Genomic DNA, 23,653 nt, shown 5'->3' with positions numbered 1-23,653 from the left:
ACAGAAATCAATGTTTTTAGGAAAACCCTGTTCTAAGTGAAAAAAAAAAACCCTCATTTTAATAATGATGACACCTATTAATTATTGTACATTATGCTTTCATTTGGTAAATAATGCCTTGTATATTACTCCAGTGATCCCAAGAGGTGATCTTATTTCCTAGATTAGGTGATAGCCATCAGTGAACTAACTTGTCCTGGTGACGATGGAGCCCTTCATTTCAGGATTTTCTGACATGCACTTATTCAAAGTGGTACCCTTACTGGGGTACACCTGCCATGTGGTGAATTGGATGCGGGCTCAGATATCCAGTTCCACAGTCGAATTAGTGATTTCAAGTTCTCAAAATACAGTAGGGAAGATAGACAGCAAATGAACTTGACAGGACACTTGGGTGTTGTGGTAGTGGAAGAGAAAAGATGCCGACGGAAAATAAAGGACGTCGTTTAAATTAGGCTGAGGGTCATGAGAGTTTTAAGAGGTAGGAAAGCTGAGCTGAACTTTGAAAAATGCCAGAGAAAGATGGTGGGGATTGACAGGTAGACTTTTTAGATGACCTGGAGCCGGTAATGGAGTGTGTGGTCCAAGTATATAGTCGGAAAATACCAGTATGAAGAATTATTCTTTTCGGGTTCCTTTTATCTGTCAAATTCTGTTTTAGGTGATTTATTAGATATTTCGCTGAACCAGAAATGACAGCCAAGGCCAAATTTAAAAAACTTTGTCTGCTTGTGTAAAGAATTTGGATATTGCCCTCACCGATACAGATGGTGACAAGAATATTTGAATTCATGGACAGGGCTTTATGTGTTTTAGAGAGATAGTAGCCCTTTGGAGGTGGAAGTGGGTAATGCCTGAGGTGATGGCAGCAGACACCGTAATTGTCCTGAGGACAGTGGAAATGTTCTGACTGAAGCCTTAGGAAGTGGGTGGCAGAGGTGGGTGACAGAGGTCGACAGATCTGCAGGAACTGACGCCTCTGGAGTATGTGGGAACGAGCTTCAGTTTTTATGGAGCCCAAAGACTTAAGCAAAAGGATAGTTTCTCCTGTTAAGAACTACAAGATTTTTTTTAAAAAAATTGTTGAATTTATTTTATTCTTAAGCTTTGCGAGCCCCTTGGTCTGAGGGCAAAGAACGTACTTTGTGGAATTCCTTTCTAGGGAGCTTTAGGTGACACTTCAGTGCTTCTGAAGGATGAAGATTCAGGGAGCCTAGTTTCTTTAAATGTTTTCATGACCTGACTCATTCCAAATGCATAAAATAGAGAAAAATGCCCTTGGTAAGAAATGTTTAAAGTGTTTTTGTGTTTTCAAGATCTACTTTCTGTTGAGAAACAGTTGTTCATATAATGAGAAAAGAAAACAGGTTTTATATAAAATGTATTAGTGTTTCACTTGTAAGTAAATTTGTATTTCTTTAAGTAAATTTGTATTTTTAGGAAAAAAATAGCATGAGTTCTAAAAGTGATCTAGGTGAAGCCCTGCTTAGGAGATGTTTGTGAAAGCGTATATAGCTTGAGTTCTGTTGCAGACAGCCATGCCTAGAGATTTTACTGCTGTTTTTGTTAGATAATTCTGTCATTATAAAAGTTTATACTTAAAAATTAGATTTCCTGTCAAACTATTACAAGATAAAAATCCTCTATTAAAAATAAGAAACACATGTATTTCCAACGTAGCCTCCTTTCTGAGTCTCTTAGTTTCTTTCTCTTTGACTTGGATTCCCCTGATCTGTAAACAGTGTGGCAGAGCTACAGCCCTGGGTAGCCAGGAATCTATGAGAATCTTGAATTGGTCTCTTTAAACCTAGTTGTCCCATCCACGTCCTAACTTTTAAAACTCACTTTTGGTTGATCTTGAAACAGCCGTATCAGGCCGGTGAATGCTCCAGATCAAGGATGACTGATGTGCAGACTGGGAGCCACGTGGGCCCCTGGTCCGCCCCAGCGGAGGCGGCACTCTCTTCCATTCAAGCCTCAGATGTCTGGCCCTCTGCAAAGCCGTGAGGCCAATGTCTATAGCTACTAAGCATGAAATCCCCTGCTTCTGTTTGTTTCTTTTGTTGCCACGAGTTAATAGGGACAGAGACAGGAGACAGCCCAGAACAAAGCAGAAATAATGGAGTATTTCACCCCAAAAAAGGAATGTGGATTGAGAAATACAAAGGGGACTGCAAAGACAGACTTAGTGTCCCGAGGCAGTGTGATGTATTGGCCAGAAGCCCCAGCCCTGGGACAATTCCGGACCAGGGCCTTCATCTGTGAGCTCCCAGCCTATCCATGGCCTAAAGGTTGGACCCATCTTCTATGAAAACAGATTATTGTTTTTCTCACTAGACTTTTCAAGGGCAGTGGGATTTTTCACCTCAAAAGGTGGATTGCTGTCTGGTGGTCAAGGGCGGCAGTATTCCGTCTGCCTGCTTAGCATTTGTGCTGCATTTGGTACCATTTTCATCTTGCACTCTTCTCCCATGTTTGCAAGAACTCAGAGGATTCCAAGGTTGTGGGATGTGCTTGACATTCATTTCTCTTCTTACGAACATTCTTGAAGAATGCATGTTCCTCACCCATCATTGCGTTTGCGTGCATTTCTGTGAGACCTGACTTTTTCATGCATGTTCCCCCGTGCCTCTCTCAGTCAATTTTACTTGTGTTTCTTATTATCTTACTTTATCAAAGCAAAACTTACACACACATATATTTTAAGGGCAGTAGCAGGAAGACTGTTCTGCTGTTGTCTGTTCCACTGTCCAACAGATGCATTTCTGTTTATAGAATCAGAAATCTATGTCTAACATGGGCTTCTTTTCAGATAAGTGGCTTCCTTCCCAAGGGCAAAAAGGGCCAAGCCTCTCTCCTCCTTCCCTGTTCCTTAATTTAGAGGGTTAGTGGAGCAGACCCACGAAGTGATGGGCGGAGAAAGCATCTCTTCATCCTTGCCTGGAATGAAAGATACATCAGAGGTAAAGGGGATGGTGCAGAGAGCAATGGATTACGAGCTGTGGTGCCTTTGCCAGGCATCTTTTTCTCCAGTCAAGAAATCAGCCATGTCTTCAGAGCTCTCTGGACATCTTCAAACCAACTGAAACATCCTATTTATGATGTTCTGGTCCCTGGCTCTGGGTACAGCAGTTCCTGAGGCATGAGGACTCTGGAGGAGCTAAACAGCCCTGACTCAGGCCCCAGCCCTGTCACTTTGTGGCACCCTGGTACTTCATCTTACTTGGGTTGCCCTTGAGAGAGTAACTAAAGTTGCTTCTCCATGACGCAGTCTCAGATGTGAGAGACCTAGATTTCCAGAGGCTCCAGTTCTGTAGCAACTCTGGGGCCAGAGTCCTGTTCCTGGCAGCCAAGCCACCTGACTTCTTTGAACCCCTGTTGTCTGGTCTTGAAATCAGAACCATTGAATTGATACACACAGATTACTTATACTTTGTGCTCAGCAGTACTGGCTGCCTCTTCTTCTTCTTTCTTTCTTTCGACCTATGTGAGCATCCAGTTGTACTGATCCCAATGTCTCTCTCCTGCAGAACATAAGCAGTTCAGACACCTCCTGTCACACATTTGGCATTGATTTGTATTTTATATTAGGTTACATTTTCAGAAGAGAGGCTCGTACTTGATTATTGCAAGAACTTTATGAAGCCCCACGTTCAATCTCCAGCACTGCAAATAAAATGAAGGAAAACAACAACAAGAAGAACAACAAATAAAACAACGAAGACAACAGCTTTAGGAATGTCCCTCCACAGGCAGCTGGCATGCACGTGATGCACAGGCATACGTGTGAAATATTTAAATAACCTTTGCAAAGAGAAACACTTTAGCAACAACATCCACTTGCTTCTTTCTGATTTGGAAGCCAGGCTTCATGAGATATAGATCTAAAGTAAGAAGTGAGTTTTCTCTTGTTTTTAAGGTATGGCCTTAACTTGAAGATGTTTCATGAAACAAGCTTATTTTGGGGGTGATAGGCTCAGCTCTGTGTATGTGTGTGTGTGTGTTATAGAAGCCATTAGGGTTTTTGTTTTTTGGGTTTTTTTTTGTCTGGTGAGGCCCATATTTAAACAAGGAAGAAGCTGTGGATTGCACAGTGTCTGTGAGACTGGGGGAAGACCTGAAACTGACTGAAGAAAAATTTCCAGCAACTACAGAGCTTCAATCAAATTGGAATCGTGCTCAGAATAAAATCTTGTATTCATGGTGAAAAACAGAGCATTGATTGAAACAAATGCCATGTCCCACAAGGCTGGGAATTCCATGCCACAGGATGGTAGGAAATCCTGGCAGTGCATGGGGCTAATGCCAGGGCAGGAGGCTTTTTCAGCAAGCCTCTCACCCAGAAGTATGTGGTAGCAGGGCAATTCTCTTGCTGTTTTGATGCCTGGCCACCCTCAGAACCTGCAAAACCAGACTCTTTTACAACTAGTAATGAGACCAAAAATAAATATGTCCTTGGGTCTGAGTAAATATTTTTGTCAGTTAGTAAATTTCATAGCAAACACTGCATGTGGCAGTGTTACCTGCAGTGCTGGTAGTGCACATAGAACCAAGGAATGGGAGAGGGGGTTGAAGACTTCCCTCTGAGCAGTACATTGAATAGGGGCTCACCAAGTAGACAGAGAAGGGGCGGCTTCCTTCTGGTGGCCAAGATCCTAGTAGTAAGAAGGCCAAGTGTGCACACTGTTTGAGGGACTCGTGTGTGATTTGGAGGATAGCCAGAGTCTTCAGGTGCAGATGAAATACATAGCTAAGTGCCACGTTACTACTTTCTGGTGCTGATTTGTTATGCAGATATTCAACAAGTACCCACTGTCTTTACTGCACAGCCCCATCTGCCAAATGTCTTAACACTGTTCCCCAACAGAAATGGACAAAATGTAAGACCCACAGTATCTTGCTGTAGGGCTGGCTACCAGACTATAATCCAAGTCCTGATTTCCCCTCTTCAATTTTATTTGTTCTTGATTAATTTATTCTTGATGCACATGGTCTCCTTCCTCCTTTCAAAAAGGAACAAGGACTAACTGAGCCCGTGAAAAAAGGCTAGAGTAGCCGAGGCTAGGGAGCCGGTGATGGTGGTAGCCCCCTGAGAATGCGATTATGATTCAGACTGCTCTGTTCTTTGTTTCCTGCTTCATAGGGCCTTGGATTTTGTGTGCAGAACTTGGGTTGAACTAGGGTGGGGTTGAGAATATGAGGCGGCTGCTCTGAGCTTATAGAAGGGGCTCCAGGCTGGGCTGTGTGTCAAGCTGCCTGACTCTCGCCAAGGACGCTAACCAGCAGCCAGGATACCTTAGGAAAAAGAGCATCACGATGAACAGCTATTTGTCCGTCTGGCGGCTTTCTTAGGAGCTTAAAGCATTGAACTCATGCCTCCTAACATCCTCCTGAAGAAAGGAAGTGGCAGATAGTGTTAAATGTTACTGGTTAATCATGGGGAAGCTGAAGCATGGATAGGTTATGGGGCTTGAGCAGAGTCACACAATGCCTCAGTGTCTGGCCTGGGAATGAAGCCCGAGTTTGCTGCTCGCTGTCAGGACTGCCGACAGCATTGTGTCTCTCATTGTAAGGCAGTGAAAGGGGCTTACCCTTAACAATGCGGGAGCTGCTGTAGGAGACAAACACAATGAACTTTGGTACAGTATAGTCTAGAGGCCAAAATGAGTAATTTTAAGTAAATTGACTCTAAGATCCAAAGCTTCATTAGGTTTTAAAACAAGAAACAAATGAAAACCCTGTACAGTTTGGGGGCTGACTTAAAAAGCATGAGCATTCCTTCCAGATTCGAAATGGCACATGCTTAAAAGTTCTATTTTGTTGGCTCAAAATATAACACTTTCTCTGTTAACCATGGCATTTATTTTCAGTACATATGTATTCCTCAGATTCTGGGATTTGTTTTAAACATTTCTTGGAAGAACTGCTAGTCTATGCTTTCCTTACTAAAATGCTGTTTCCCTAGGCTGAGTGTCGGGAAGGACGAAGCTTTTCTTTCATTCAGAGTTAATTTGGGTTCTATCAGAATACTTGGGACTACAGAACTGGGGATCAGGGACGGGGTGAGGGTGTGCCCAGGGCATTGCCATGTTGGATAACATTGTAGGCTGTGTGAATAGAGCCATGGGAGCGGAGCTGACACCACTTGGAAAAATACAAGAGAAAAGAGAAGCAGAATAGCATGGTCTTTTTTTGTCAGAGTGTCTGAGGTTTCTGACATCAATTAAAGGGTGATATAGATATTGGTGGGTTTGGGTATAAAGTTGCTGTATTCTGGATTTTAACGAGAGCATGAAGATGAAATTGTATAACTTTGGAAAAAAATATGTAGAGTGAAATTGATTTGAATAATTTAAACAAGGTCATGTAACAGTTGGTCGTAGTTTGCTTTATACATTGTGTTTATTTATTTGCAAGGGTATGTATACATGCCACAGCATACATGTAGAGCTCAGAAGCTAACTTGTGGAAGCCAGCTCTCTCAGACCACATGGGTTCCAGAGAATGAACTGAGGCCATTAGGCTTGGTGGCAAGCACCTTGATTCATTGAACCATTCCTATGGCCCTCATACATTTCATTTTGTCTTGAAGATTTATGGTAATTTGGTTCAATACTAGCCACTGTCCTCTAGGGGTTGGTTGGTCCAGAGGCACTACATACAGAAAAGGAGCTGAGTAAGCCAGGGTCTGGTTTCTAGAGCAGAAATGGAATCCTTCCTTGTTCCCCCAAAGACCAAAGCAGTCTGTCATAGCTGAACATAGAAGACCCCTCTTAATGTAAATAACTGCTAGCCAGTGGCCGCCTTCAAGGAAATATATATGCCCACCCAGAGGTCTGTCCTTAGGAAAGACGCATCAGAAGTCTCGGGGCCTTGCTTCTTTGTGGACAAAGAGGAGTGGCAGACAGTGAGAGCCAGTCTTCCAGTGAGTCCAGAATGGGATGTGTTGGCACATACAAGGCTGTTTACTGTTGCAGTCGTTAATCTTGCAGGAAAAGACATAATGGAATGAAAGTAAGGCCAAAGAGCATCTAAGATGAAGGGGTAGGAGGGGTAACCATAGGAAGGCAGCCTGAAATAATTAGGACTCTCAGACTTGAAAAGAAGAGAGGAAATATGATTAGAGTTTAATAAGTCTGTGTAGAATATGGATCATAAAATTGTTTACCAGAAGTCAGCAAAAACCTCTGAAACAAACGGGGGGGGGGGAGAACTTGGGGTACAAAGAATCCCTAGTGTACCGAGAAAATAGATCTTGCACATCGAAACTGGTCCTTTGGGACCTTGGCTAACTTCTGGCATTGAAGTGTAAAAGTCGAGGGTTTCTCTTATTTGACACTATTTCTTTGAAACATAGGCATCCCAGCAAGCATAGATCAAGCCTCCTATTAGCCTTTGTGCTTTCTTTTCTCTTTTTTTAGGTGAAACTTAAATGTCGTTCATTCTCCACCCAACAGCGATTTGTTGAGGGTAGCTTCTTTGCCCTGTCCACTGCCAGGCACTGGGGATATGAGACAAAATTGGACACACGTGGTTCCCTCAGTCTGGTGGTGAATCCGAAACCGTGATTGTTTGTATGATGAGTTCGCAAACATGCTGTGAGAGTTTGACATTGGTTGCTAATGCAGTCTCAGATCAGAGCCGGTTGCTCTGAGGAAAGGCTGGTTAAGCTGAAACCAAAGAGCCGAGGAGTCGGCAAAGCCAGTAGTATGGAAGAGGGAACAGCACAGGGGAATGACTCAAGTAACAGGTGCTCAGCAAGGCTTGGAAACAGTGGAAGACGTGAGGCTGGCAGCGTTGGCTGGACCTTGCCTGAATGCCTTACAGACCACGCTAAGAGTTTATGGCCACGGGTCGGGGAAAGTTGCTGAGGAAGATTAAGGATATAGAATGGATTTTGTCTTTATGATTAGACCCAGCGGGTGCTGTGGAAAACAGAGGGCAAAAATAAATTGTCCTGAAAGCAGTGGCAGGGTGTTGGTATCCAGGTGACCACAACCTAAGTGGAGAGAAGCCAACAGAATCGAGAGCTGTTTCTGAGGTCATATAGTCTAGACTTGTTCAGAAGTTAGAAATGCGGAGAGGATCATCAGGCTTGAGTGTGAAAGCCAAGTAGGACTCAGACGGTGTCTGAGTAAGAGGAGTCAGCACAAGGTTAGGTCTTTTCCTATATGGGTTCAGACAATCAAATGAGCTGAGTCCTCTTCCCTCCCAACTTCCATTTGTAGTCTCTTTCTTGCATGAATTAATGTTTATATCAAATATTGGGAATACCTTAGACTCTGGAGTGCTGGTTTGTAGTCAGCATCTTAAATGGATATAAGGTAAATTGAAACATCAAACACTTTGTGAATGATAGCTTGTAAGTTGGATCCCTTTGTCTTTACTTGTGAAGACCAAATGAGTTTGCATGGCTCAGAAACTGTATGTGTGTAGAACTCTGAGGTCAGTTAAGCTTGGCAAAGGCCAAGGAAGGTTAAGCTGTAACACAGATTATTTAGTGATGTAAGGTGCCTTTGCTTCTGGATCGACATCAGAACAGTGAGACCAAGAGCTCAGGGGCACATTGTTAACTCGGCATATGCAAGGCCCTGAGTTCAATGCTCAGTGGCCTCTGCTCCAAATAAAAGTTCCAGGACTAGAGCGGAGTTGTAGGGCTTCGCTGGTTCATGTTTTTCCACATTTGCTTTATCGCACTCCCCACCAGATGGGGGTGGAGGGAGTCAGAGCCTTAGACTGTTTCTGAGCCAGTTAATTGCAGATTTCAAGACCCTTCACCTCCAAGTACTTCAGCATGTGCTTCCGCAGAACAACGACTTTCCCTTACATAATGACAGCACAGTTATTTAATTCAGGAAATTTAACCTTATGCAACACTGTTATCTAATATGCAGTCTATATTCAGTCCTCACTATTGTCCCAATAATGTCATTTATGGCACTTTCTTCCTCCCAACTGAGGATCTAATCTAAGATGCGCTGCAGTTCATATTATGTCTTCTGATCCTTTCCCACAAGCGACTCCTCGGGCCCTGACTTTTGAGACAGTGGTGTTTTAGAAAACACACTAGGTATGGTACAGGATGCATCTGAGGCTGAGTTTATGTAGTTTCCTCATGGATAGGTTCAAGTGGTGGCACTAGGGGCATGCTGTTAGAGCCCTATGCCCAGTGCTCCTACCAAAGCTGGCAGGGTGGCAGCATAGACATATCTCATGGCTGCTGACAGGAGGGTTGATTGCTTTGCCACAGTGCTATCTATGACCCAGGTGTCGCCACCTAAAGATACCATATCCCTGCTTAAATTTCGTGCGGTACTTCCTTACTCCTGCCTGTTTGTATAGTTGTTTGAAATATCACTTAAGGTCTGTCTCCATATTCTCTCTCTGACAGTGTTTTCGAGCGCTTTGCTGCAAGGGACCACCCCCTGCACGCCCAGAATATGATTTGGTTTGCATAGGCCTCACAGGCTCTGGGAAGAGCAGTCTGTTGTCCAAGCTCTGCAGCGAAAGCCCGGAGAATGTTGTGTCGACCACAGGTGGGTGTTGTACCGAGCATCTGTCTCTCTCTCCTCCTTGTCGATGTGTCTTGCCAGTGTCCTGTGCGCTTCTGTGGCCTCTCCCATCCATTCAGTGTGTAACCTAGTGCTTCAGTAGTATGTTTCATGGCATGCCAGAGGACAAATAATAGGGGAGAGACCAAGTCTTGGCAAATGTTTTACACCAGATTCGGAAATGTGAGCCTTATCTGTAGCGTACAGAGACTTCAGAGTCTTATGAGCAGGGAAACCACACACTCTGATGTCCATTTGAGAAGGACAAGGCCAGCCATGTTTGGGGCATAAACTGTGAGGAGCGCTGCTGGAGGCAGAGGCAGAGGATGATGGTGATAGCACACAAGGTGACGAAGGCCTTAGGTGAGGCAAAGGAAAAACGAAGAGCGGAGAATGGCTAGAGCGGTGTTGGATGGAATTGGCAGGGCCTGGTAATCAGTTGGCTTTGGAAGAGGAAGAAGAGCCAACAGTGACTCAGTTCCTGGCTTAGCTGATGGGCGGGTGATGAAATCATTCACCAGGGTTTCTTAAGTAGGAAAAATATTGGTGATCAGGAATTTCACATCAGTTCAGCTCAGGTTTAGAGAAAACTAAGTTAGAAAAAAAGTGAGGATTTCAAGAACCTTCTAGACCTTAGAGTTATAGATTTAAAAGGACAGTGGGTCTCTAAGGAAATACGTGTGTGTATATGTCTAGAGTAAAGGGTGGGTGAGAGAGGCATTAGGAGTAATTAGTGGTGAATTTGCAGAGGGTGAACATGGAGCTGGTGCATAGACACAGGGCTCCCTCTTCCTATAGACAGCACTTGGTCCTCCCTCCTCCCGCCCAGCTCCATAGTCCTGCAGTCAGTGCCTGCCAACTCCTTTGTTCACCTGTCTGCCTCTTAGCTCTTCCTAAACTACCAAGGGCAGACAGCATGTCTTATTTGACATTCATAAACAGAGGTTGGCCCAAAGTTTGGACATAGATATAGACATCTGTTATATGTATAAGCAAATGAGGATAGATTTAATTTACATAGTGTGTTTATCTAAACTACCCTCTCTGAGCCTCATAATATCTTCTTTGATAGGGAAGAATCATATATATACATATACATATATATATATGTATATGTATATACATATATATATATATTCTGTTTTTAAGTCACCTGAGTAAGGTATAGTGACATATTCATTTTGACATAGCTAGACACAGAGGTGGAATGCCAAGGAAGGTTTTTAAATGAAGTTCAGTGATATCGAAGACCTCAGATTTCTGATTAAGCATCTACTTAGTGGTTGTCTCTGGAAGTTTAAATCTTTTGAATAATGTGCTATGAAGTTATACCAATACCATTAGCCTCGTAATTCCTTTCGAGCCAAGTCTCCTTCGCAGTGGCTGTAAGAGCAACAAATCGTGACATCTTCTTCACATGATGGTCATCATCTCGCACTATTTCTGAAAGAGCAGTTTTGAATTACAATGAAAAACTTATCTGCAAATAAATTTTATAATTTATTTGTAAATTTTAACGAGTCCTATATTTGCTTTCATTAAGTTATTAGGTAATTTGTATTTTCCTTTTGCTGGAACCAATCACAGCATTTGGGCTAGCTGATTTCCTGATGAGTGAGATAGCAAGTTGGCTAATGTTTTGGATATCAAACTTCTATGAGTTATAGCTATCTTGACCTTGGCCCAGTGCCTTTTTGGAGGCCTCCTTGGAGTTCCTTGCCATCAAGAACTTTATCATGGGTTTGGAAGATAAGTTTTCAAGTGGTAAAATGGTTCACACTTGATTGTTTATTATACACCAGGTCCTGCGCTGGGATACTGCGATGTGTACTTGATGGTACAGGCATGGAAGTAACATGTGATTTCTAGCTCAGGAGATCAAAGAAAGCTTCCTAGTGAACATTACATTTGAAAAGTTCTTGACTTGACCGGATTCTAAGCCATGACTACTGGGAAAAGGATATTTGGAATCTGAAGCAGTTGGTTCAGAGACATCAGCGTCTTACTGGTCCAGGTTCATGGTACAGGGTCCATGGTACAGGTAGCTGCTGTCCAGGCTAGAGAATCAGAAAGCTGTTGGGGACACCTGCAATATGGAGAGGTAAGCTAACAGATGCCAGCGTGGGGATGGTGAGTTAGGAGCACGTGTAATCAATACTGTAAAAGTGGCAGTTGTATTGTGTGATGGAAAAAGAAAATTCAATAATGACTCAAACTTCTACCTTGGTGCTTGGGAAAAACTGTAGAAAGAAGTAGAAAAACCATGACAGGCAGTTTTAGAGTAAGAGAAAACCGAAAAGGTTGGCTTGGGACATTCCAATGTTTTGTTGTTAGTAGGACATCTAATAATGTTTGAAATGCTGGAATAACAGGCTATTAGCAACCCAGAGTGACAGGCACAGCTCTGGGAAACCCCTGAAACGTAGCCTTGAGTGAGACTGTCTAGAAATAATAATTAGAAGGAAGGGGAGCTAAGCACTAGCTCCATTTCCTTCATCCATTACATAGTGAGTATTTTTTTGTGTCCTCTAACGAGTTAGGCAGTCACACTGCATCAGATAACAACTCAGACGAACATCCCCACCCTTGAGAACATATATTCCTCCATCTGTAGTTGTTAAAGAATCTTTCTGGGTTTTCAAGGAAGTGTTTCTCTATGTAGCTTTGGAGCCGGTCCTGGAACTGAGTCAGAAAACCAGGCTGGCCTCGAACTCACAGAGATCCACCTGTCTCTGCCTCCCTGAGTGCTGGGGTTAAAGGCATGTGTTACCATTCCCCCCTTTTAAGGCTTATTTATTTTCTGAATATAAGTGCTCTATCTGCATGCCCAGAAGAGGGCATCAGATCCCATTACAGATAGCTGTGAGCCACCGTGTGAGTGCTGGAAATTGAACTCAGGACCTCTGGAAGAGAAACCGCTGCTCTTAACCATCTCTCCAGCCCCCTTGTTAAGGAATCTTAATGCAAGCATGCCTTTATACTATCCTACAAGTCAGTTACAACCAAGAAATAAAAAAAATCGTAAGTCAAGTTGAAAGTCTGAGACAAGGGCCCTTGGTTCTGGTAGCAACATGATGAACAATGACACCAGTGGCATGGTCTTAGTAGATGATGAGGATAGAGGCCGCCCAGGGAACGAGGAAGCAGTGTGTGAGAAGGGTGACGACTCATAAAGATTCTAGTCATTACTACTCGGTTCTTTCTTTCTTTCTTTTTCCTTTTTTTTTTTTTTTTTTTTTTTTTTTTGTTTTTCAAGACTGGATTTCTCTGTAGCTTTGGAGCCTGTTCTGGAACTAGCCCTTGTAGACCAGGCTGGCCCCGAGCTCACAGATCCGCCTGCTTCTGCCTCTCAAGTGCTGATTTTAAAGACTACATATGAACTTTTTTTTTTTCCAGGACAGAAAGAAAAGGAGAAAGTGTTATGGACATTTGTTTCAATAAGAACAGGTCTCGTGAGCATTTTTATAGATACCATGATTATCTGAGAATAAAGAAAAGCCTGAATGGGCTCAAGGAAGGATAGAAAGAACATGAATGATTAAGGTTTTCTGATTCTCATCCAAGTAAAATAATCAGAACTGATTTAGCCTCTTAAAACAAATGAAAAACAGTTACTCCCATGAAAACACTAAAAAATAAAAGTGAAAAGTACAACACAGACAAAACCGTTTTCATAGAACGCATCAGGCAGATCACCCAGTCAGGAAACAGGAAGAGCAGCAAAGAAAAGGGGAACAGGAATAGAAGGAACAGACTGGGCATAGTAGCAGGGTAATATATTCAAACATCACCAACAACAATTAAATGTAAATGGCCTAAGCTCCTCAGTTAAGGCTGAATTATGACCAAGTTAAAAAAAATGAGTCAACTGAGTATTGACGTTAGGGAATAAACTTTAAATATAAAGACAAATAGCTTGAAGTTAACAAATAGAAAATTATAGAAGTCCAGTAGTCTAAAACAAAAACTTAGAGTGTTTCTATCAATCTCAGACAATGTAAACTTCAGAGCAAAGAATAATACAGAGAACAAAGTTTATTTCATAGTGATGAAGGGATGGCTTTAATCAAGAAAGCTGAGTACTTATGTACCTAACACTAGATCTTCAAAACACACAAAACAAAAAACGATAAAGCACCAGAGTGAAGTGGACAGACCCACAGTTAGAATGAGAAGTTTCTCTCTCACCAGTTGACAGTTGCGGGGCGACACTCAGCTTGCCGTAACAGACTTGAACAACATGCCCACCAACAGGACCTGGTTAATTTTTACATATCACTTCACCCAACCACAGAAGACGTCATTCTTCCCAAGCACTTTTGAACATGTACTGAATTAAATAATTATCTGCTGTAATACATAAAACAAATGTCAGTTAGTTTAGATTGACTCCAGTGATACTAAATATGTTTTCAGACTGTCCTGCTCTTAAACATTGTTGTCTGCAAAGTTAATGCTGAGGAACCACAAAATGGAGTTGATTGAGTCCCCCCCCCCCATTGCAAATATTAAGAACATAGAAATCTTACAGTGTTTTAAGTAGGTTTGGGCTGTATGTGGTTCCCCAGACTGTGTTGGACAGGTCTGCCAGTGTTGTAGGATTGAATTAGAAATCATTAAGAAAAACATCCTTAGGAGACAGTTTCCAAGTATTTTTTTATTATTATTATTAAAAATTTCCGCCTCTTCCCCACCTTCCATTTCCCTCCCCCTCCTCCCACTTCCCTCCCCCTCCTTCTCCAGTCCAAAGAGCAGTCAGGGTTCCCTGCCCTGTGGGAAGTCCAAGGTCCTCCCTCTTCCATCCAGGTCCAGGAAGGTGTGCATCTAAGCAGACTAGGCTCCCCCAAAGCCAGTACATGCAGTAGGATCAACACCCAGTGCCATAGTCCTTGGCTTCTCAGTCAGCCCTCATTGTCCGCCACGTTCAGAGTATTTGAAACTAACTTGCTTCTAGATAGCCTCTGGCTTGGGGACTCAAAAGAGCAACTAAAATTCATCTTGTACCAAATGACAACTTATCAGAATTTGTGATATGCCTCTTTTTTTAATTTGTATTTTTTAAAATTTATTTATTTTACATCCCGACCATAGTTTCCCCTTTCTCCTTTCTACCTACCCCTCCTATGAAAGCAGAATTTTGAGGGAAATTTATAGAAATGAACACTGGTATTAGAAAAGAAAGGACTTGGGACTGAAGAGATGGCTCAGAGGTTAAGAACACTTGTTATTGTAGAGAACCTGGGTTTATTTCCCAGCACCCACATGGTCCCTCACAACCATCCATATGTCCAGTTCTAGAAGATTCAAGATTTACCATCCTTTTTTAGCACCAGACATGCATGTGGTACACAGTACACAGACATGCAAGCAAAACTCTTGTACACATAAATAAATTTTAAGAAAGAAAAGCAAGCAAGCAAGCCACAAATCAATGGTCTTAGCTTCTTGAAAGAGGAAGCAAAAGAAAATAATCAGTTAAATTCTGAATAGAAGGAAAGAATTAATAAAGATAAAAGTAAAAACCAATTTTTACTTTTTAAAGCTAATTAATAATAGAAGCGATAAATGAAACCAGAAACTTCTATTTTTAAAAGATGAATAAAATTGATATGGCTTAGCTACAAGGATCAGAAAGGATTTAAAAATATATAAATTGCCAGTCCTTTACCAATGAAAGCACAATGCACATCATTTAACTATTCAGAGGATAAGAAGAGAATATTAACACCAGCTCTTTGCCAGTGAGTCTGATAATTTGGATGATGTGGACACTTCTTTGAAAGACAAAACTTGCAGTCATATTCAAGAAGTAGAGAATTATGATAGTTCTTTGTCTATTAAAGGAATTAAAATTATCATTAAGGAAACTTCAAATTGGCATCATTGATGGATCCTGCCAAACATTGTGTGTGTGTCGGGGTGGGGGTTGACTAAGAAAAAAAATATCAGTTTTCTGTATGTTCTAGAAAATTGAACAGGAATGAAAGCTTAACATTTCCTTTATAAAACGGGAATTAACCTGATAGGAAAAATCAGATAATGGCATCATGAAAAGGCTACAGGTCAATCATCCCTCATGCACAAAGATGCAAAATTTCAAAAACAAGATCTAAACATATCAAATATAACAACATATCAGTGGAATGTTATAAGCAAGTTACATCTATCCTAGGAATGCAAAGTCTGTTTACATGGAAACTTCAGTCTGGAGCTAAGCCTTTTGGTGAGTAGTTGAGTGCTTTTCTAGCATGCCTCAAACCCCAGTTTCAATCCCCAGTGCCACCAGAAAGAAAATAAATGTAATTTTCAATATCTGTAAATGAAAAACTGTGAAATTCCTGATAAGATTTAAGATTTCCAACATCAATTTCTTATAAAAATCTCTCAACATGTTAAAAAAATAGACATTACAGGCCTACTACAGGTGCAACTGGCAATTTGTCATAAGATACTAATGTAAAAGAAACTATATCTTTAAGGCAATTCCTTGCAACATTGAGTATAATAAAACTTTAAAGCAATGCAGATGCCCTAAAGCAAGGGAGCTTGTTAAATGAAATTTGGAACCTCAATTGAAATGGTTTGAGATTGGGAAATATATGTCTTCTGTTGAAGAAAATGAAAAAATTAAATTCACACTCATTTTTAAAAGTTCGGCTATAGAAACATGCATTTGAATGTAAACTGGGAATGAATATGTAAAATAATAATAATAATAATAATAATAATAATAATAATAATAATAATAATGTGCTCTGTTGATGTGGTATGAGGAAATTTTATTGTTCTAGATTATTTGTGTTTTGTAACATTTTGAAAATATAAATCAAATAAAGATGAAATAATTGTTTTCAACAATTAAGAAGAGGGTCTTTGTTAAGCCTGGTTTCTGAGGAATTGATAGCAATCCCTGAGAAGGGCAGGTCCACCCAGTTTCAGCAAAGCAAGCATGCCTGCTTTCTTTCCAGGAAGAAAGGGAATCCAAATTTTATTAGATCGTTAACTTCAACCATCTTTCAGCTTTGACATAATTTTTAAAAGATACTTAAGTTGTCAAAACTCAAAGGGCCGAGAAATCCTCCAGAAAGCAGGAGCTGTTGAGAGAGAGAGAGAGAGAGAGAGAGAGAGAGAGAGAGAGAGAGAGAGAGAGAGAGAGAGAGAGAGAGAGAGAGAGAAGCTGGGCAGCTTCTCCTGAGGTCTGAAAACAAAACCAAGTTAGTTCTGCCTGGGTTGAGCGCTTTGCCTGTGGACCTACTACAAGTTCTGTCGGGGCCAGCACCTTACCCGTGGACCTAGTGCTAGTTTGTTAAGAGTAGCTGTTAAGTTGTAGATCATCCACTGGTTCTCCATTTTTGAATCAGAAGAATGGGATGCATAGGCTCATAATAATGTATTGACAGAGCTCAAGAACTAGCGAGAGAAAACTAAGTACTTTGAATTGAAAAAAAAATGTTGAAAATCTCTTTCTGGATCTATATCTATATGCACATATTTTTGCTCTTGAAAATTTGCCAGTGACCAAAGATCATGACAGTTTAAAGGAAGACAGAAAAAGTTCCCAAGAAGTTGAATGAAGTGTTTAAAATAACTTCAATATTAGCTGCACATGGGTTAACCAGAGAAACAAGTTAAACAGTAAATTTTGGTATCTGTGAAAGGATTGTGCTTTCTAAAAGCCAGTAGATTAAATTTCCTTTTATGATGTTGAAATTCTATTGAGAAGACTTTTGCTGGACTTTTGTCCAAACATCACAAAGCTGTCATGGCATAAATAATGCTTTTGGTCTTGGTCAAGACCACCAGATCTCTGGAATGCCTTTCCCTTCAGTCGTTCTTTAGAGGGATCCAGGAATTCCAGAAGCACACATCAAGTATCGGAGTGCATCTGTGCAGGCTTGGGGGAGGGGGAAGCGAGGATCCGAGGTGCAGGCCCAAGTAAAACATTTATGTGTAGTGCATGATGAATAAAAATAGACCAGTCTTCCTCCCCAAACTAGCTCTGTTACAATTCCAGGAATGCTTGCCCTGTACAAAACTTTCAAATTCACCTCCGCTGTATTACAGGTTTAGTTAGACTTAGGGATTGCAAAACATTGAGAGGCTAAGCAAACAATTATTTCCCCAAAGAGTTACCAAGTCATACATTTATTAAAATTTGCGGGGCTAAATCATAGGGGAGGTTTCAGTCTTGCTAATGTAGCTTAGATATGCCAGGAAAAAATGAGTGGGCAACTTAGGCTTCGGCCATCCGGCTATTTGAATGGTGCCCAGGGAGACCTACCCTTGAGGGCTGCAGCCAAACACTAGAGGCCGATAAGATCTGACTCAGCTGTTACTATTATTTCTTCCTCAGTGTTGACTATAAATAATGGAATCCTAATTTTAGAGGAAATCTTAAAGAGCTAATCTAGTCTGCTCATTTTGTAGTTGAGGATTCAAGGCCAAATCCGGAAACTGGTGAGACTGAGCACCAGGAGGACGTGTCTTGTCACTTCAGCACAGACTCTTAGGGAGGCGATAAGAGGACTCAGAGTTGAAGTGTCAGGAGGTTTTCATGCTGTTAGGGCCCAGTCAGTTGCAAGTTACCGCTTCCTTCCCAAGTTCCAGGTTTTATAGCAAGTAGGGCTTTCTAAACTCATCCTATTATTTTGCCAGTTTTAAAAAAAAAAAAGCACTGTTGTTTAGCTTTGAAAAAATTAATTTGGGTTGCTCATATCAGTTTATTAATAGACACAAAGGAAAATAAATGTGGGGATTAGTCACACGTTGCACTGTTAGGACCAGCATCTCTAGCTCAGTAGTAAACACATCAGTGTGAATCTACCTGCTCACTGGTGCCTGCAGCATTCGAAGCACTACACAACTCTGTTCAAGACCTAGGTTAAAATATTCAGTGTAGCACTTAGCTGCACTTCCTTCTTGGGACAATGCACTGATGGTGCCATTTAGTTCCCACAACGGGTAAACTAGCTGAAAATCCTTAGCAACACTGGAATGTGGAAGAACATGTATTTAAAAAAAAAATCTGAAAGGCATTCCTGATAAAATCAAACAGCTAGTAATGGATGCAGCCAGGATTTGAACCCAGACTTTTATACCCTTTATAGCCCATGCTTTGATTTCTTAAAGCCTTCGTTGGACAGTTTTTGATGATTTGACTTTTTCTGACTCTACTAATGTCATTAACCCCTCACCTCATCCAACCCTCTGTAAAGAGAAATAACATGGAGTGTGGGTTTTCTTTTCTTCTTGGTTGGATATATGTGAACTGAAAATGTCATGTTACCCTTTAGCTCTGCTGTTTAGTCTTCGCAAATATTTAGAATAACCAAAATAGAGAAATATTGTTTCTCTTCCATGAGAAAGTCATTTTCTTGTTTCTTGTTTCTTTTCTGCATTGATGATCTAGACTTTATTTTCTGAGCAACAATTGCCAGAGCTGAATATAAGAATGATATGGAGACCATAGTATGGGAGACCATGAATGCCTTTGCAATATAAATCTAGCTACACATGTTCATTCTGGGGAGAAAGTATTTATGAGTATTCTGCAGAAACATCTATATGCCTATAAATAAGATTACTTGGTTACTTTATTTAATGTGAACAGTTGATACTTTTGTAGTTAATTATGAGGGATCTGCAAAGAGTTAAAGATAGTAACAGTCACATTACCTGCCTATTGGATTAATGCATGTCTAAAGTTGCGTTTTGCATATGGCTGTGGCCTTTTCTAGGATGTTACCTCTCTTTTGAGTCCCTGCCTGTTGTCAGCTTTTAAGAATCAAAGCTAATTAAACATTACTGGCGTGTTCCATAGCTTTCTTCTTCAAAGTTTGGACCTGCCCTGCTGCCTCTCTGGAAAATCCATTCTTGAGAGTTGCCTTGGACATAACCACTAATAAACTGTTGAGCATCTGCAGAGGCCTTTTGTTTCCAGGATTTCACAATCATTGCCGTTTAATCCATAGAATATCCATGTGAGGTAGATAAATATATTCAAGCATCCAAATTTCCTGCAGGGGAATTTCAGTGCCTGTAGGAGTATTGTGATTGGCACTGACTGTCCCTGATTTCCCAGAGGCCAGACACCTGGAGAGGCTTTGCTGCAGGCCCAGGTACACACCAACATTTCAGGACAGGATTCACATTCTCTGTCTCTGTCTCTGTCTCTGTCTCTGTCTCTGTGTCTCTCTGTCTCTGTCTCTGTCTCTGTGTCTCTCGTCTGTCTGTCTGTCTGTCTCTCTCTCTCTCTCTCTCTCTCTCTCTCTCTCTCTCTCTCTCTCTCTCTCTCTCTCTCTCTCTCTCTCTCTCTCTCTCTCATAAAGATCCAGTGACTTTCTGTACTTTTAACCTGTAATAGACCCAGTATCTATATCATGTCATCCCATGACAAGGCTGAGGAGTAGATACTCTCTTTCCATTTTACAAATGAGAAAGCTAAGCCTAGTAGTTGCCCACACTAGAAGAGTTGGAATGTGTCTAGTTCTGTCTGATGCCAAAGTCAGTTCTTCAACTATTGTCAAATGCTGCCTTCAAAATGGGAGTGTAAGAATGTGATCAAAAACACAATTTACAGCCTCTGTTGGCGAAGATGTGGAGCAAGAGGAACACTCCTTTACTGCTGGTGGGAATGCAAACTGGTACAGTTTGGTACAGCCACTTTGGAAATCAATATGGAGGTATCTCAGAAAATTGAGAATCAATCTATCTCAAGACCCAGCTATACCACTCCTGGGCATATACCCAAAGGATGCTCCATCTTATCACAAGGACACTTGTTCAGTGTTCATAGCAGCTTTGTTTGTAATAGCTAGAACCTGGAAACAACCTAGATATCCCTCACCCAAAGAATGAATAAAGAAAATGTGGTACCTTTACACAATGGAGAATTATCACTCAACTGTTAAAAGCAATGACATGAAATTTGCAGGCAAATGGATGGAATGTGAAAAAAAATTATTCTGAGTAAGGTAACCCAGACCCTGAAAGTAAACATTGTATGTATTCACTTATGAGTGAATATTAACTGTAAAGTATAAAATAAGATAATCATGCTACAGCCCATAGACCCAGAGAAGCTAAGTAACAAGGAGGGTTCAAGGAAGAATAAAAGGATCTCCCTGGGAAGGGGAAATAGAATAGGTGTCACCAGTGGGCTGGGGGTGAGTGGGGTTGGGAACAAGAGGGATCAGTGGTGGGGGGTACTGGGAGAAACAACTGGAATTGGGGCCGTTATAGGGGACAAAGTGGAGACCCAGTGTCATGGAAACTCCATGGAATCTACAAGAGTAACACTAGCAAGACTCCTAGTAATGGGGCACACAGAACCTCAACAGGCCATCTTTTCTAACCAGACAAGGCCTCAAGTGGAGGGATTGGGACACCAACCCAACCACAAAACCTTTGACCTACAGCTGTCCTGCCTGCAGAGTGTTCTGGACCAGAGCCTAGCAGAACTGTTGTCAGAGACCAGAGAGACTTCATCCACACTGATGGGAACATATGCAGAGTCCCACAGCCAAACATTAAGTGGTGCTTAGGGACTTCTCCCAAGAAGGGGGAGGGAGGATTGAAGGAAGCAGAGAGGTCAGGGACTGCATGAAAACATGGCCCACAGAATCAGTTGACCTGGACTCAGGGACTTGCAGAGATCAGGGTGCATGTAGAGGTCTGATCTAGGTCCTCTGCATGTATGTTATGGTTGAGTAGCTTGGTGTTCTTGTGGGACTCCTAACAGAGGGAACAGGAGGCTGTCTCTGACCCCTTTGCCTGCTTTTGGAACCTTTTTCTTCCCACTGGGTTGCCTGGTTCATTCAGCCTTGATGTGGTGGTACTTGCCGCATCTTATTGTAGCTTGTTATGCTGTGTTTGGTTGACACCCTGGGTGTTCTGCCTGTTCCTGAGGGGAGACAGAAACAGGGGTGGATCTGGGGGAGAAGAGAGGTGCTTGGAAAAGACTGGGGAGTAGGGAGGGAGGGGAAACTGTATTCAGGATATAATAAATGAGATAATAATAATGGTAACGACAACAGCAATAATGATTGGTTGTAATTTCTAGCCTGTCAAAATGCTGGGAGAATGTGGAGAGAAGGCATACAGAAGATAGGCTGGGCTAAAAAGATACATCCTTTTTATAAGGCAGAGCAATGCCATGTAGTCATTCTTACCTACAGTGTGCCTATTAGAGCCTTTCACCCTCCTCATCACCAGTCATAACATCCCAAGTGAAAAGTATTTGTATGTTTTTCTTCCTTACTGGTAATTTTGTGAAAAATAACTATTTCGTAGTAATTATTCATAATAAAACCATACCCTGAAACTACTAAAAAATTAGCTTTAGATTATTCATTTATTAATTTTATTAAAATTACTATTTTATTATTTGATGTGAGATTCCCTTCTGTATGGTGTGAATACCATTGCTGAATAAAGAAACTGCCTTGGCCTGTTAATAGGGCAGAACTTAGGTAGGTGGGGAATACTAAACTGAATGCTGGGAGAAAGGAGGCAGAGTGAGAGAGAAGCCATGTAGCCCCACCAGAGATAGTCGCCAGAACTTTTCCCAGTAAGCTACAGCCTCGTGGCAATACACAGATTAATGGAGATGGGTTAAATTTATATGTAAGAGTTAGCCAATAAGAGGCTAGAGCTTATGGGCCAAGCAGTGATTTAAATAATATGGTTTCTGTATGATTATTTTGGGGCTGAGCAGCTGGGAACCAACAAGCGGGGTCTCCTTACAATTACTCAATTCGAAAAAAGAAGAAAACAAGTACATGGCAAAGGTAAGGTATTCAGTTGAAACAAGAGAATCTATTTCAGGCTTCCAGGTCCCCAATTCTCTCTCAAGTCAGTGCTAGTCCAGTTTCTTGTGTCTTTCAGAAATATCCAGTGTCTGTGTATGTATTTATGTACATTCGTTTGTTTGTTTTGTTTTGTTTTTTGAGACCGGGTTTCTCTGTAGCTTTGGAGCCTGTCCTGGAACTAGTTCTTGTAGACCAGGCTGGCCTCAGACTCACAGAGATTTGCCTGCTGAGTGCTGGGATTAAAGGTGTGCGCCAACACCGCCCAACTGTGTATGTACATTCTTATGTGTTTCAGCTAAATTGGTTGCCTTCACTATGAGTAGTTAGACCCTAAGTATGTTGTTAGTTTAGAGCCATATTCTCTGAACATTATCAGTGTTTTATGACATTCTTTGTAAAATTATTTGTGTATAAATGATTATTTATAATTTTACTTTTTAAAAAATATAGGTGTATATTATTGTGTCCTTAAGTGAAATACAAGAAAATTCAAATATAAGATTGTTTCTATTTGTTTTATCACTAGTTCCTGGACTATACATGAGAAAAAAGTGTAATATATTAAGAACTAAATCCTTAGGCACCTGTAGATTCCATATTTTCTTTGAAATGTCTCATTTTTTTCTGGCTATCTTCTAATTGGTAAAAAGCTGCATAATTGTTACATGGTAAGGAATAGGGCAGTATTTTGAAGGGAAGGGGATAGTATTATATTTGGCTATAATATTCAGTGATGTTTCAGAATAGTGAAAGAGAATATAAGCCTATTTTACCTTGGAAATGATATGTTCCTGGCATAAATATGAGCTATGTAGAGCGAGCCTCAATTTTCCTCAAACACAAGATCTGACCATCTTAAGTGTCTCAGTGTAAAAGTCGAGTTGCTAATTCTTCTCTTTCTGTTTTCTAATTTTAGGTTTTAGTATAAAGGCAGTGCCATTCCAGAATGCCATCTTGAATGTAAAAGAACTCGGAGGTATAACTTTTACAATCCTTTTTACATCTGCCCTTGACTTTACAAGCTTGCTCTTCATGTGTTACATGCAATTAAGCTGTGATAATTTATTTTAGGTGATGGGTTTTTACTTTTTTCTTAATAGTATAGTTCATAGTCATGTTTCCGTCCCTTTACACATGAATTAGCAGCAGTTATCCTGGAGTGGAAGGTTAGACTTTGCTTTCTCCTGCGTGACTCAAAGGACTACGCACTAATGGCAAATGCCATGCCACATCTTTGCTTTTACTTGTTAATTATTCTAAAAGGGAACGTATGGAAAGAATCTAAAAAAGTAA

The 23,653-nt window shown here is 41.1% G+C and overlaps 1 protein-coding gene across 4 annotated transcripts in view; it reads left to right on the top strand.

The window, feature by feature from the left end:
* The window catches only part of Arl15 (ADP ribosylation factor like GTPase 15), a 361,818-nt gene that overhangs the window by 118,599 nt on the left and 219,566 nt on the right, over positions 1–23,653 (top strand). For all 4 annotated transcript variants that reach the window (XR_005284686.1, XM_038323071.1, XM_038323072.1 and 1 more), the window contains 2 exons: positions 9,392–9,536; positions 23,277–23,336. Coding sequence is in view for 3 of the 4 variants with exons in the window: in XM_038323071.1 (XP_038178999.1) it covers positions 9,392–9,536; positions 23,277–23,336 (205 nt within the window). In the remaining variant the exon portion in view is untranslated. The remainder of the gene's footprint in view (positions 1–9,391; positions 9,537–23,276; positions 23,337–23,653) is intronic.

Source organism: Arvicola amphibius, chromosome 3 (genome assembly GCF_903992535.2).
Source record: "Arvicola amphibius chromosome 3, mArvAmp1.2, whole genome shotgun sequence".
NCBI lineage: Eukaryota > Metazoa > Chordata > Mammalia > Rodentia > Cricetidae > Arvicola > Arvicola amphibius.
This window is presented reverse-complemented; position numbering and strand designations above follow the sequence as displayed.